The sequence below is a fragment of the Leuciscus leuciscus genome (genome assembly GCF_965113295.1).
Source record: "Leuciscus leuciscus genome assembly, chromosome: 18".
Classification (NCBI taxonomy): Eukaryota; Metazoa; Chordata; class Actinopteri; order Cypriniformes; family Leuciscidae; genus Leuciscus; species Leuciscus leuciscus.
Window position 1 is genome coordinate 22,462,641 of NC_138742.1, and position 14,671 is coordinate 22,477,311.

At 40.4% G+C, this 14,671-nt stretch overlaps 2 protein-coding genes across 3 annotated transcripts; one reads left to right on the top strand and one right to left on the bottom strand.

Annotated features, from left to right (window-relative positions):
- Nucleotides 1-213: 213 nt before the first annotated feature.
- slc16a7 (solute carrier family 16 member 7) lies at nt 214-4,713 on the top strand. Its single transcript, XM_082145165.1, has 5 exons — nt 214-298; nt 553-789; nt 1,100-1,243; nt 2,494-3,330; nt 3,401-4,713. Exons 2-5 carry the CDS (start codon nt 573-575, stop codon nt 3,643-3,645), a joined length of 1,443 nt encoding a protein of 480 aa, XP_082001291.1. The 5' UTR covers nt 214-298; nt 553-572; the 3' UTR covers nt 3,646-4,713.
- LOC309480599 (SRSF protein kinase 3) lies at nt 4,047-11,681 on the bottom strand. Of its 2 annotated transcripts, none has more exons than XM_082145201.1 (12): nt 11,346-11,681; nt 9,712-9,815; nt 9,496-9,604; nt 9,289-9,376; nt 9,134-9,221; nt 7,856-7,962; nt 7,617-7,785; nt 7,476-7,513; nt 7,167-7,274; nt 5,765-5,834; nt 5,591-5,683; nt 4,047-5,460 (listed from the first exon to the last, which is right to left on the bottom strand). In XM_082145201.1, the coding sequence occupies exons 1-12, from the start codon at nt 11,381-11,383 to the stop codon at nt 5,276-5,278; spliced, it is 1,197 nt and encodes a 398-aa protein (XP_082001327.1). In that variant the 5' UTR covers nt 11,384-11,681; the 3' UTR covers nt 4,047-5,275. The 2 variants fall into 2 exon arrangements, with proteins under 2 accessions (XP_082001327.1, XP_082001326.1); XM_082145200.1 differs by having other exon boundaries at nt 7,440-7,513.
- Nucleotides 11,682-14,671: the final 2,990 nt, after the last annotated feature.

The following is a 14,671-nucleotide window of genomic DNA, read 5'->3' on the forward strand; positions in this document are numbered from 1 at the left end:
ACTGTAAGTTTACATATAACTTGCGACCTAATTTAATATTTTATTAACTTATAACCATGTCAATATAGCAAACAGGAATTCTGAGTTGCTCTTTGGTCAGATTTCAGAAATATAATCACACTATCTCTCTATCTGTCTCTCTCTCTCTCTCTCTCTCTCTCTCTCTCTCTCTCTCTCTCTTTAAAAAAGGGGCAAGGCATTTCACGTGGTATGGAGAACCACAAGAAAGAGAACTGATAAGAAAATAAAAAAAAGCAGGACATGTTGAACATCGCCATCTGGAAGCTCATGGAGAGAGGTAAGGTCACTAATTTTGTGTCACAGACATTTATATCCTTCTCCTATAATTATTATTATTTATTTTTTTGTTAGTGGAAATGTAGCTATCAATAAATAAATCAAGTGCATTGGGAATTAAATGTGTACAAAGACTTATCAGTCAACAGGAAAGTTCCTGCATGATTTCTGTAGTTAATTCAGAGCAATGTTCCGTTCTTTTAATGAATTCATTTAATACTAATGAAATCATATGTTTGTTTGTTTTTCTTTTAGAGAGGAATTAAAAAGAAAACATGCCCCCATCAGCTAGCACAAACCTGGGCTATACCCCTCCCGATGGCGGCTGGGGGTGGGCCGTGGTGTTGGGATCCTTCATCTCCATCGGCTTCTCTTACGCCTTCCCCAAGTCTCTCACCATCTACTTCAAAGAAATCCAGGAGTATTTCTCCATCTCCTACAGTGAGATAGCCTGGGTCTCCTCCATCATGCTGGCTACCATGTATGCAGGAGGTTAGAAAGCATATTACTCAACTTTGCATAATGATTTGATGACACAATGATATGCGTGTGAGCATTTTCGCGACAAACTCCCATACTCCCACAAACAGAGCAGAACAGTTCAATGTGTGCTAAAAGTAACCAAATAACCCAAATCAAAGATTACTTTGTCCCCATGGTTGCACAATAAGCCAGAGCTGTGCTCTCTTTTTTTTTTTGTCTTATTTTGTATAACAAATTTAGAAGTCAAGATTTTAGTATTACTTTTGGGTTCATGACACCTAATATGAGCATTGCATCATCTTTTTCTCTCACCTTGCAGGACCTGTGAGCAGCATTTTGGTCAACCGCTATGGTAGCCGCCCAGTGGTGATTGTTGGTGGGCTAATGGTTGGGCTTGCTATGGTAACGGCGTCTTTTGGCACTACCATTTTGCATTTGTATTTATGCGTGGGAGTCATTGGAGGTACATATTTTAATGTTAATCACAGCAATAGCCTTAGAAATTAGGACATAGAAGACCACAACACATATAGACATTGTATATAGATTGTAACTCTTCATAGTTCCCTTCTTGTGACATTGTTCTTCTGCTAGTAAAAAGCATGCTTCATTCTGATTGGTCAGTGTCAGTGCACTGGGGTTCCTCCCCTGCATGTGAATGATCAAAGATTACAAACTCAAGGTCAAAGCTGTCTGTTTAAATGAATATTCTGGGTTAAATTCAAGCACTAAATAGGAGCTCTGACTTTTTAATTCGCTACAGTTCAGAAAAAAACATGCCATTCCTTGTTATTTTGACATGGAGAAACTGAAACCTGACCTGAGACCCAACAACAGCAATGTCCGATTTGTGAGCGAATCATTCTTAGGAATCAACTGTATTCAACTGGTTTATGGATCACATTCTATGATTCATTAGTGAATTCGACTATTCGGATTTGCAGCAGTTATAAACTCACTGTTTCAATGATTCATTCAAAGTGAGTCTCAAGTTAACGAATCATTGCATTTGTCTGACTCAAAATGAGCCAAAAACCAGGTGTAATATGATTCTCATAGCTCCAGTGTGCTGACTCCTAATGATGATAATTCATAATAATGTTAGATTGGACACTAACCCATTTAGAATCATTTCTACACTACCATTCAAAGGTTTGGGGTTGGGACGATATTTTTAATGTTTTTGAAATAAGTCTCTTATGCTCACCAAGGATGCATTTATTTGATAAAAAATTCAGTAAAGACCTTTTTTCAGGATCACTTCAGTGTCACATGATCCTTCAGAAATCATTCTAATATGCTGATTTGATGCTCAAGAAACATTTCTGATTATTATCGCTGTTGAAAACAGTTGTGCTGCTTAATATTTTTGTGGAAACCATGATGTATATATATTTTTAGGATTCTTTGATGAATAGAAAGTTTAGAAGTTCAGCATATACAGTATTTTAAATCTTTTGTAACAATATAAATGTCTTTACTGCCACTTTTTCATCAATTTAATGCAGCCTTGCTATATAAAACTATATATTTTTTGAGCATTATGGAGTATGTAAAATCCTCACAGATTAGTACATTTACTTTTGATACTTAAATTCAGAAGTAAATACTTTTACTCGAGTACTTTTATTGGAGTAATATGTCATCAGGGTATGTACTTAGTTAAATGTTAACTCATTGAGCAATGCACATAAAATGCTTTTTGTTTTATAGGCTTTGGCTTAGCTTTTAACCTGCAACCATCTCTTACGATAATTGGCAAATACTTCCTTGTGAAAAGGCCATTAGCAAATGGCTTGGCAATGGCGGGGAGTCCAGTCTTCCTGTCCACCCTGGCTCCCCTCAACCAGTTTCTCTTTGACTGTTTTGGATGGCGAGGAAGCTTCCTCATCCTCGGAGGAGTGGTGCTCAACTGCTGTGTAGCTGGAGCCCTTATGCGGCCAATCAAGATAAAAATAAAACCGGCAGTGAGCCAAACCTCTGAAGAAAATGACAAAGGGGATCTGGACGTCACCCCTCAGACAGCTGGACAGGACGAGTCTAAGCAGTCAGGCTGTACCGCAAAGGTCAACCAGTTTATTGATGTAACCCTCTTCAAGCACAGAGGCTTCCTCATCTATCTGGTGGGAAATGTGCTCTTGTTTTTTGGCTTTTTTGCCCCAGTGGTCTTCCTGGCACCATATGCCAAGCATCAGGGCATAGACGAATACTCAGCAGCATTCCTGCTCTCCATATTTGCTCTAGTGGACATGTTCGCACGTCCAGGAACGGGTCTGGTCGCCAACACCAGATGGATCAGGCCCAAGATCCAGTATTTCTTCAGCTTCGCTGTGATATATAATGGCCTGTGCCATCTGATGTGTCCGCTCTTACCAGGATACACAGGCCTGGTGGTGTACGCTGTGTTTTTTGGCCTGGCTTTTGGCATGGTGTGTGCCCTTCTTTTCGAGGTACTCATGGATTTGGTGGGAGCACAGCGGTTCTCCAGTGCGGTTGGGCTCGCTACCATTATAGAGTGTGGGCCTGTCCTGCTGGGACCACCAATCTCTGGTAAGTCCTCACTGTTATATCTCTCCGTGTTATATTGTTCAGGAAGTCTATTAACAGGTTTCTTCCTCAGGTTTACTGGTTGACATCTTCATGGACTATAAATACATGTACTTTGCTTGTGGTGTGATGATGCTGGTCGGAGGTGTCTTCCTCTTCATCATGAACTATTACAACTACAGATGGTTGGAAGAGGAAAAGAAACAGAGAAAGGTAGAAGAGCTACAGATCGGCTCAGCTAAAGAGCTTGCTGCCATGGAGGAGGTCAAACTCGGCACAGAGGAGGAAGCAGCGGACTCAACCTACAAAGAGCCCTGAATCTGTCTTTTGTTAGAATAAAATCTATCTATCTGTCTATATCTATCTATCTATCTATCTATCTATTTCTATCTATCTATCTATCTATGTCCTTATGCCTGCTGAATGTCGCAATCAAGCATTCCTCAAAGTTGCATTTTTTATAAACTAGTGTTTCTTAGCATTTTAGATTGCTATATTTTTAAAGTTTTTTTTCTATATTATTACTTCAATAAGTTATAAAACAGGTAGGGCTGTGCCTAAGCCTGTTTCTGCTCATATATTGTGTTATTGCATAACTCAAGTGTTCATTTAGTATTATTTAGATATAGATATAGTATGTATAATTGTTTTATTAACTTTTATATTTTAAGTTCTAATTTAAATTTTAGTTGAAATCTTTTGTGTGCTTTTTGTGTCAGATGTCCTACCTGTCTGTCAACATATGTATTTCCATACCTCCGCGCACATCATCAGCGCGTTTCATGCTATGCAGAGTTAGACAGACGTGTGTAGAAATTATGTATTGTTTTATTTTGACAACAAAACAATGAGTTTATGCTGCGTTCACGGCATGTCGTGATTACCATAATTACGAGATGGCAACCCGTGACGTTCTACCCGGAGCTGGTCGCGTCTTCAGACTCGGATTTATGCAGTTCTATGTCAACACTATCAATGAAGAAATGAATATGCAGCAGGCAGGTAGCAGTGCTGTGCACTTTAAGTTATGTTCAGTATTATTAAAATGTTATGTGCTTTGAGACATGAGGTAGTTTAACACCATCTCATGAGGATTTGTTTGCTCCCTGCTGTATGCGTTCATGTGTTTTGAAGGAGGCGTCGCTTTAGAGACGCTCTGAAGGGAGGGTGGGATGGGTCTTATGCTTTCAAAGCTAGCTTGCTATTGCTAGCCTCTCTGAAAATTACCTTCCCCTATCTTTAACAATTACAACACTGAAACTCAAGACCTTCATTTTAGTCTGAAAATACGGAGATGGACAAACAGATGATTGTACAATAACAGACATTCACCTTGACAAATTTATATAGTGAAATGTCCTAAGAAATAAAAAATGTATTTATCTATGGCATCTCAAACACATTTTTTTTTTACATGTTGATTACCAAAACAAATGGCTTGTTTAGCATCTCTAAACTCAGAACACACCACTTACATCTCAGTGCACCAATATTATTTAAGAAACCGAACTGATCAGTTATGGTCATCATGGCTTTTTAGTCTGTGATATATGCACAGAAGCACTACAGGGATTATTTAAGAGTGGAATGTGTGTACATTTAAACATATTTCACAGATTTAAATGCATTTGCTATGCTCTTCACATAGGCTATGTTACAAAACCAGCCATCATTATTTAAAGAGACAGTTCACACAAAAATGAACATTCTGTCATCATTTACTTTGTGTTTCACAGAGGAAAGAAAGTCATACAGGTTTGGAACAACATAAGAATGAATAAATGATGACTGAATTCAAATTTTTGGGTGAACTATTCAGCCCTATTTGGAAAAATTAAAGCATGACCTTTTCATATTCACCATGAACAAAACATGCATGGACATGGACAGAAAATCTTATGGAGACCTAGTGCACAATACAATTTCAAGTATAAGAAGCCAGAAAGGCTCACAGTTTTAGCCAGGGATGTTTGAGACACTGAGTTGCTGTGGCTCTCCGCTCTGGCAGGAAGTCCAACATTTGCAAAAGGAAATCAGAGAAAAGCGCCGCCTCTCTGAGGAGAAGGTGATATTTCTCCACCAGCACTTCATACAGCCCCCATGGACGGAGGACAGCAATTCGCCGCAGGTCACCTGTGCAACGACGAACAGAAGTATACAGTTTGTTAATAAAGATACAAATCACTCTTGCATTAAACTGATTCATTTAACCAGTTGCCACACCAAGATACAGTGGGAAAGACGAATCTAGTGTTCTACTCACCCTTGCGGTTGAAAAACTCAGAGGAATATTTCCCAGATAGAGCAACTGACAATGGGATTTTACCCAGGAGCTCAATAATATGAGCCAGGTGGTCTAAAAATAATAGAAACCATCAACACCACAAATCTACACTTTTCGAACAAAAATATTAGGGGTGGCTTTTAAATGGCTTACCTTCCTCTAAGGAGAAATTCTGCCCTCCTTTGGGTTCAAATAAGGAATCACCGGTAACAAGCTCGAATGCCTGGTGCAAAATAATATTGATAAAAATAAAATTTTTATAATATAAAACCACATGGAATCAGATTTTTTTCATTCTGATTCGGGCCACTTCCATATGTGGTACTGAGGCCCTGTCCCAAATTGCACTCTAAACACTTGCGGTCTTCCTACGAGTCCGCACTTTAGTGACGCAACGCCTCTTTGACTGTTGGGTAGAAGTCTGCGGAGTAAGCAGAGCTAGCTCGGCAAAAGTGTGCATATCAACTTACTTGAACAAACCTTAATGACAAATGGGACACCCTGCGGTCTTGTGGACTTAATGGACACACGCATGCGGCAGCCATTGCAAGTCCACAAGACCGAAAGTACATATAAAGTGTGCCATTTGGGACAGGCCCTAAATCCGATAGAGATCAGATGTTTTGCAATGTGACCTTAGTCTGAGCAGTCATGAATTCATGCGACTTTTACGTCACTCTAGACTAGACCAACATTCGTCACAATTCTGCACTGATGGGAGTCACTTCAAACATTTTACATACCGATAGTTGTTTGGTTACTCAGTGAATATGTAAGTCGCAGCGCAGTTATGCCGTCTTCACGTGTTATCGGAATGTTTCCTACTTCCCACTTTTAAAGTCATGGTTATGAGCTCGTCGCATTCTAGTGCTTTGCTGGAGGAGAGAACAATCATGGAGGACACCAGGTTTATTCTTGCCTATTTATTGGGGAAATCTTATTAAAGCCCAAATTATATTTAGCGTCCCATTCATTGACAACCAGACATTCATTGCGCTATCTAGAATGTCAGCCTGCTGACAATTCTGGAATTTTGGTCAAATATAGGCTATTTTCGTTGTGTATAAAACATACAATATGCTTCAAATGTTTATTCATATATATAAATATGCACTACTTTAATGACAAGACAAGGTGATTTAGCTGTTGTGGAAAAATCTAATAAAGAATAGCAGTAACAGTGGTAATCGTTCTCCCCTCCGCCATGTTGGCCCACCCATCTCGAGATCTTGGGTATCAAAATAATCCCTGAGCTTCCCAGTGGTAAATACGACTTGGGAGGGCGTTCATGTCCAATTTTTAACTAGGAAACTCGTATTTACAATAATTCCGATAGCATGTGAAGGCAGCATTATTCTGATAGCATTATTCCGATTCCGATAGCATGTGAAGGCAGCATTATTCTGATAGCATTATTCCGATTCCGATAGCATGTATGTGTAATAATGTGAAAAAAATCTACGAATTGAGCACCAAGGCTTTCAGTCTGACCGTGGCCAAATTTTCTTCTAGAAGGATCTATTTCATTAAACACTGTCTCCAGCTGCAGACTCACCAAGCAGGCCACACTCCAGATGTCAGCTGGAGGTCCATATTCAGAGCCTAGAAGAACCTCCAGAGAGCGATACTGTCTGGTCTGGATCTCTTGACAGAAGTGTTTGTACTATAACAACAAGAAAAGAGGTTAGGTAATCTAATCAGATTTAAACATCAAGTGATTTGCTCTAATTCATTGATTCAGTGAATCAATAATATCCTTTCACAAGACCAGGCTGCATATTCTTTAGCTTTAGAAAATCATTATATGCATTCACTGAATGTGTCGCACCACCCAACATGAGCTGCCGAGGTCTGCAATCTTCACTGTTATTTTATCCAAGTTTCCAGGTTTTCCAGCTGCTCCTACACGGAAGTAGATGATGTCAGCCTTCTCTCTAAATCCATGTGATTTAACATAAACGTTACATTTGATTTACTTTACATTTATGTTTACTAATATTCTTACCAGGATCCTGGAGTATTGTGGTTTTAATAGCTGAAGTGTGCATTTGTAGTGCGCCCCCTGGAGGATGAGATGGGGACTGCGGTGTGAGACACAGCAGTATGTTCTCAGGCTTGATGTCTGTGTGTATGATCTTACAGTGGCGGTGAAGATACTCCAGACCTTCAAGCACCTGCGACAGATACAGTTTTTAGGTCTAATGCTATTTAAAATAGAATTAAATTCTACACATTGTGTCTCACCTGAGTGATGATGTGTCTGACACAGGTGAGAGAGAGACCTGGGCTACCAAAACACATCTGCCAACAGCGCAAGTCCGGCCCCAGCAGCTCCAACACCAAACAAATATCTACATAGTGGTCAAGAACCAACCAACCGTGTTGATGTATTATATAAAGATGAAGTATACACCCCAACTTTCCCACAGCACAGAATTTATACAGCCCAACTTCTGGTTGTTGAATTTGATTGGGTGAGTGGCGTTCCAAGAGTGCTCATTAGGCTATGCAACTTTTCACTGTATTGTTCCACATGCGGTCGCATTTTCTCTGCAAATTTCCCCGGCTGAAACCCCATCATTTCAACAGGAATATGCGTGATCGGGAGTTTTATTTGAGGGGGAAAAGTTCCCCATGTATATTTTGCTCACGTTCATGTTTGTCACAAGAATTCGCCACATTGACCAACATTATAATCTGCTTGGTTTGAAAGTGACTTTTGTGTGAGATGTGCTTCATACATTGCTACACTATTGACAATGTACCTTTTTTGCCCTTGAAATTTTGCTGAAATGTCACGAATGTGACCGCACCTATAGGCTATGTCAGTGCATGTTAGAGATTTTTAGTGACTCTTTCAGGTACACCAATACCTCAGTAAATGGCGACAATATTTAATGTTACAATGAGTCATTTGAATCAGTCACTCAACCGATTTGTTCCAACACACTGATTCATTTAGGAATGAAACAACACTATTTGAGAATATCGGAGAACTCTGAGAATATTACGGTCCGTAGGAAAATGTGATGAATAGTGTTTAATGTCCAGTGTTTATTTTCAGAACATTCAGAAAACATTTAAAAGTAACGTTCTCATAATGTTTGCAAAATCATCAACTGGAATGTTCCGTTAAAGTTTGCATAACCCAAAGAAAAAAAAGAAAAAAAATAGTTCAACCCATCCGTCTAGGACCTTCAAATTCAGGTCGATAATAGATCTCGAGGGGTCCTTTCGTACCAAAACAGCCCAGAATCCATAGACAGCTGGGCAGCCGAGGTATTGGCCAAAATCTGTGCTGGCCTCGTTCAGACAGGCCGCGAGCCTCAGAGGGGGTGGAAGTCAGTTTTGGACTTTTTTCCGAGTCAGAATAGAACCGAAACTTTGATCGGCTATATAACTTCGTTCATTTTGAACATTCAGAGAACATTCAGAAATAACGTTTCATAACGTAGAACATTAGCAAAAAGTTTTTGTTAGATGGGGTGGTGCTTCATTTCACATCATTTTAAGAAAGGATACGGATCCCGTTCACACCTGCTATCTTAAACTCATCCAGTAATTGCACTATATGTCTTTTAAGAGGGTTACGGGCGGTGGGACCACTGGCCTGGAGAGAGGGAACACAGTGAAATAGAAACAGTCAACCAGAGAGAGAGAGAGCGAGAGACACTCACACATCGCAGTAATGTCAGTTCATCCTGGCCAGCCTGAGTAAATCCAGCTCCGCTCTTTAACACCTTCACTGCCACATGCCTGCCTGACCTGCAAAACCATGAACATAAACCCTTAAGAACTTTTACATATACATATAAACACTTATACGCCTCAGTACACGGAAATGCATAGATAGCCTATGTGGTGCAAACACAAAGTTTCAGTACCTGAGGTCAATGCAGAGCCACACAGTAGAGAAATAACCCCAACCCAGCTTTGACAGAACCTTGTATCTCTTATTAAACACATCTCCCACCTCGACTGGATGATACCCACCTATAGAGAGACGTCAATGAACTGTTATCATTACTGCTAATTATGTAAAAAAACAAAAACAAAAAAAAAACGTATATATATATATATATATAAAAATAACAAAATACCGTAGCAGTAATCTTTTGGATCTTCATGTTCCTCTGTGTAATCCGGTTCAAGATGTTCGTAATTTCTTACTTTTTTCAGCTTATAGTCCATAACTACATGAGACCTGCATTAGAACCCCAAAACACATATATTATCATCTTAAAGTTACATCTGACTATTCATACATGCATAATCACATATTATGCCAAAAGCAGTGAGAGTCATTAATCTTTGCAAATGTGTTTGAAAATATAGTTTCCTGTGAGTATAAATAATTTAGTGGTTGCTGATGTAATGGAGCATAATACAAAATACTAAATCTGTGGTGTATTCTTAGACAACCATAAACGTCCAGTATAGCTCTTCTATCCTGACACATTTGGCTCACGAAGGGTCAGATAAGCCAGCACCGCATTTAGATCTCAACACCCGCTGCTGTGGGAGTTTACAGCCGGATCTCTGAACCGTGACCTGAAAAAATATCATGCCACTTTCTGTCTGTCACTCATGTCACACAAGATTTCGGAGGGCAACGTGAGGGACACATTCCCACAGTCAAAAAAACTGTTCAATTTTATCTTGACTGATAGTGAAAGAAACGTTACTGACACATGCAAAGAAGCACTATGGTAATATCACTGCATGAATATGGGACTACAGTACCTTTTTCCCATTCAAAATATTAAGTCCATAAAAATATTTTACAAATTTGTACAACAGATGGTGCACTCAAGTGTAGACTACAAAAAAAAATAAACATTTAATTTAAATTGGTATTTTTATTGCTCCATATTTTATTTATAACTTCTGATTTTAAGCAGGATAAATAATGCAACCAGCCTGATAGCGGAACTCTAAGCACTTCCAGAAAGACATTAAATGTTTTAAGACTTTTCCACACAAAAAAACAACAACAACAACAACAACTAATTTTTATAATATAATTTAATATATAGGCCTATTTATTTTTTATAACACATAGTATTGTTTTTCATGTAAGATAATATTTATTATAATATATAATTATAGATTATTTACAAAATATTTGCAAAATATGCATTTAACACATACAACAACATTCCTAATATAATTATTGTGATGTATGTGTTTAGGGGACAGCAGCATAATTGACCTCAACTACAGAAATATTGTTATTAATCTAAATGTGTAACTGTCAAGTTCTTAAAACGGCAAAAAACCAAAAATTATGTGGATGTTCTCAAATGATCAAAGGTTGTACATGGTTTGTAGTCTGAGAATTACTGCTAAAGACCAAATAAGATCAAAACCATAAATGAGATAATGTGAAACTCTCAGCTAATATAAAGCACATACTATATAAAAAACTACATAACTCTCATCTAAATATAAAGCAGACATTTTCGTTATATAAGGATTAATTTCTGCCAGCACCAATTGGCCAGTGCAGTATCCATGTCCTAAAGACCAGGGTTCACAGTCCTAAAATTCCAGGCAACTCTCATTTATTTTCTTATTTTTTTTATAAGAATTGAAGGAGATTTACTTTATACCACAGGCCACAGAGTGAATCTCTGATCCAAAAACAATAACCCAACAGCAGCAGCTCAGATTTTAAATATTTTTCTGAATGCCTTTACACTGAAATATATCCAGAAGCATGCTTAGTACTCACGATTTGCTGCCGATCACATTGGTTGTGTTTGTTTGCATGATTTCATCAGAGGTCTGAAGCTGTGTATAGATGCTTCTCTGGCTTTATGGGGAGATTTCCTCTAAACCCTCAACAGCCCTCTCATTTTCTACACCTACACTCCCCCCACCCCTCTCTCTCTCTCTCTCAGAGTTGAGATATATTCTTAGGAGACAGGTGTCTGTGCTGCTCATTTTAACTACAGCATAAGCAAAACAAACGTTTTGGCACTGCAAAGAAAAAAAAAGAAAAAAACACTGTAGCAGCAAAAACATTAACAAGGAACTTCTGATCATCCAACTAAAAATAAGCTGTACAAAGTTGGAGCAGTCTGGAGCTCAAGTTGCTGTGGTTTCTGTGCATTGTCTTGCATGTAGAGCTGAAAATACCCACCAGTCAGCTGGAGAACACACAGAGAGAGAGAGACAGTAGCTGTCTGCGGTTAATATGAGCCTGTTAACACTTACCACTGACATGACAAGTAGCCTAGTGTAAAAATGTCCACCTGATCCTTAATGGTCTTGTCCACTGTTCCACGCCCTATGTTCTCATCCTCTGGTTTACGTTCCTTGGCCTAGCCCACTACTCCACGGTCCTCTGCTCCACGGTCCTCTGCTCCACGGTCCTCAGCTCCACGGTCCTCTGCGCCACGGTCCTCTGCTCCACGGTCCTCAGCTCCACGGTCCTCAGCTCCACGGTCCTCTGCTCCACGGTCCTCTGCTCCACGGTCCACTGCTCCACGGTCCTCTGCTCTACGGTCCTCAGCTCCACGGTCCTCTGCTCCACGGTCCTCAGCTCTACGGTCCTCAGCTCCACGGTCCTCAGCTCCACGCTCCACGGTCCTCAGCTCCACGGTCCTCTGCTCCACGGTCCTCTGCTCCACGGTCCTCAGCTCCACAGTCCTCTGCGCCACGGTCCTCTGCTCCACGGTCCTCTGCTCCACGGTCCTCAGCTCCACGGCCCTCTGCTCTACGGTCCTCAGCTCCACGGTCCTCTGCTCCACGGTCCTCTGCGCCACGGTCCTCTGCTCCACGGTCCTCTGCTCCACGGTCCACTGCTCCACGGTCCTCTGCTCTACGGTCCTCAGCTCCACGGTCCTCTGCTCCACGGTCCTCAGCTCTACGGTCCTCAGCTCCACGGTCCTCAGCTCCACGCTCCACGGTCCTCAGCTCCACGGTCCTCTGCTCCACGGTCCTCTGCTCCACGGTCCTCAGCTCCACAGTCCTCTGCGCCACGGTCCTCTGCTCCACGGTCCTCTGCTCCACGGTCCTCAGCTCCACGGCCCTCTGCTCTACGGTCCTCAGCTCCACGGTCCTCAGTTCCACGGCCCTCTGCTCCACGGTCCTCTGCTCTACGGTCCTCAGCTCCACGGTCCTCTGCTCTACGGTCCTCAGCTCCACGGTCCTCAGCTCCACGGCCCTCTGCTCCACGGCCCTCTGCTCCACGGCCCTCTGCTCCACGGCCCTCAGCTCCACGGTCCAGGCCCATCTCTGCTCAGCGGTCCTGGTCCACCACCATGCCATGTTTCAGGCCTGCTTCCACTCCATGGTCTAGGTCTGCCATTATGCCATGATTCAAGCCCACTTCCTCTTCATGGGCCTGGTCCTCTATCCCGCTCCCTGGGCCTCCTCCACTCCACCACCCTCCTGGACTTTTCGTGTTTTGGTTTATTAGGTGTGTTCTACTTGAAGTGGTGCTGCTGAGACCAATCGGTGTATGACATCAAACTACTGCGAGAGCGATTAGAGATCAGACGGCTCCATATGCTTTCGAATCGCTTGTGGTACTTTGATGTCATACATAAATCTGTCTGTGCAGCGCCACTTCAAGTCGAACACACCTATTGCCTTTTCATGTGACTATCAGTTCTGTCTTCTCATAGGTTCATTGTGTTGATTACTTACAGGTGTCTTATTATGTCATTAGTCCTTGTGTATAAAGCCCTCATGTTTCCATTGTCTCATGTCTAGCACATGGGTTCAACTCAGTGGACTATCGTTACAAACAAAATTCAGGTCTGTATCTTGGTATTCAGTGACATTTAGTGCCGTTCAAGTCCCACCCTACTTTTTTTTTTCATTTGGAAATGCACCCCATTAGGGAAGCAAAATGTGTTGTGAATACTGTTTTATGTTAATTTTAATTGCAGTCTAAGTCAGCCTTAATAAATGCATTTACAGAAGCTACTACGCTCTTTCAATCTGATGATTAATAAACCCTGATGATGAATAAAATACGTCTCTAGAGCTTTAATGAATGGAGGTCATCCTTGTCTACATGGGTTCTCTTCCTCCTTTCCTCAAGTATTCTCCCCTGGGCTTTTACTCTAAATGGGACATGCCTCAAAATGGCATCATGGGTCATTAATAGATCCCAGCTATTCTCATACTGCCAACTGCCAAACTGATAATGCAGTTTGACTGTAACAAATCAAAAGCAATTATGTGGTGGAGAAAGCAGCTGAGGCATTTCTCACAAGGCACATGATAAATGAATGAGGAGTTCATTAGCAATGAGGAGGATTCAATAGGCCTTGAGAAGCTTTGAGTGAATGAGCTTATATGGGCTCGAGTTGAGGGTGTTTATCTTCCATTAAAGGTGTATTGAGCTTTACCTTGGCCTCAATAACATCAGCTGTTGATGCTTTGCTTCTGTTCTCGGCTAAAATTTCAACCAGCAAACCATTGTACTTAGAGTAATGTGTCTACAAATGTCTTTAAATTCAATTTATAAAATGAAAGGTTCTGACTCTACAATAGCTGTAAAACAGCCATTAAACATTGACTTCTATATTAATCCACCAAGCTGCTTCATTGATTAACAAGCTTAGTTAAAAGGCTAATGATCTATAGTCCTTTCAGCTAACAGGGAACCTTCTGGCAAGGTTCTCTCAAAGTTCTCAAGATAACATTAAAAGAATAGTTTTTTAATAATGTTCTCAAGACGTTAGCACAAAAACCTTTTCTTACACATCGTTCATGAAACATTTTTTTTTTCTGAAATGTTTTAGTTCGTCTTACATTTAAATAGTATCACTTCAGAGAACACTCAAAAGTAACGTTCCCATAATGTTTGCAGAATGATAAAATGGAATGTTTCTTTAATGTTTGCATATATTATATATCCAAGAAAGTTTTTATACATTTTTAAAAAACGTTTTGAAAGTTCAGAAAAAAATGAAGAAATAATGGGAACTTAATGGGAACATTAGTACAACATTCCAAAAACATATTTCTGTTAGCTGGGTTGTCAAAAGAATCAGATTTTTGTTTTTTTCAAACATTATAATCGCTGTTGCAGAATTTTTA

What these genes read in the sequence shown, in the direction of transcription:
- LOC309480599 (XM_082145200.1), bottom strand. Translation starts at nt 11,383, where the DNA reads ATGCAAACAAACACAACCAATGTGATCGGCAGCAAATC. An exon ending in AATGTGATCGGCAGCAAATC is followed by an intron (nt 9,816 to 11,345) that starts GTGAGTACTAAG and finishes GTTCTAATGCAG; the next exon opens with GTCTCATGTAGTTATGGACT. An exon ending in AGCAGGTGTGAACGGGATCC is followed by an intron (nt 7,963 to 9,133) that starts GTATCCTTTCTT and finishes ACCACTATGTAG; the next exon opens with ATATTTGTTTGGTGTTGGAG.
- slc16a7 (XM_082145165.1), top strand. Translation starts at nt 573, where the DNA reads ATGCCCCCATCAGCTAGCACAAACCTGGGCTATACCCCTCCCGATGGC. An exon ending in GGCTACCATGTATGCAGGAG is followed by an intron (nt 790 to 1,099) that starts GTTAGAAAGCAT and finishes CTCACCTTGCAG; the next exon opens with GACCTGTGAGCAGCATTTTG. An exon ending in ATGCGTGGGAGTCATTGGAG is followed by an intron (nt 1,244 to 2,493) that starts GTACATATTTTA and finishes TTTGTTTTATAG; the next exon opens with GCTTTGGCTTAGCTTTTAAC.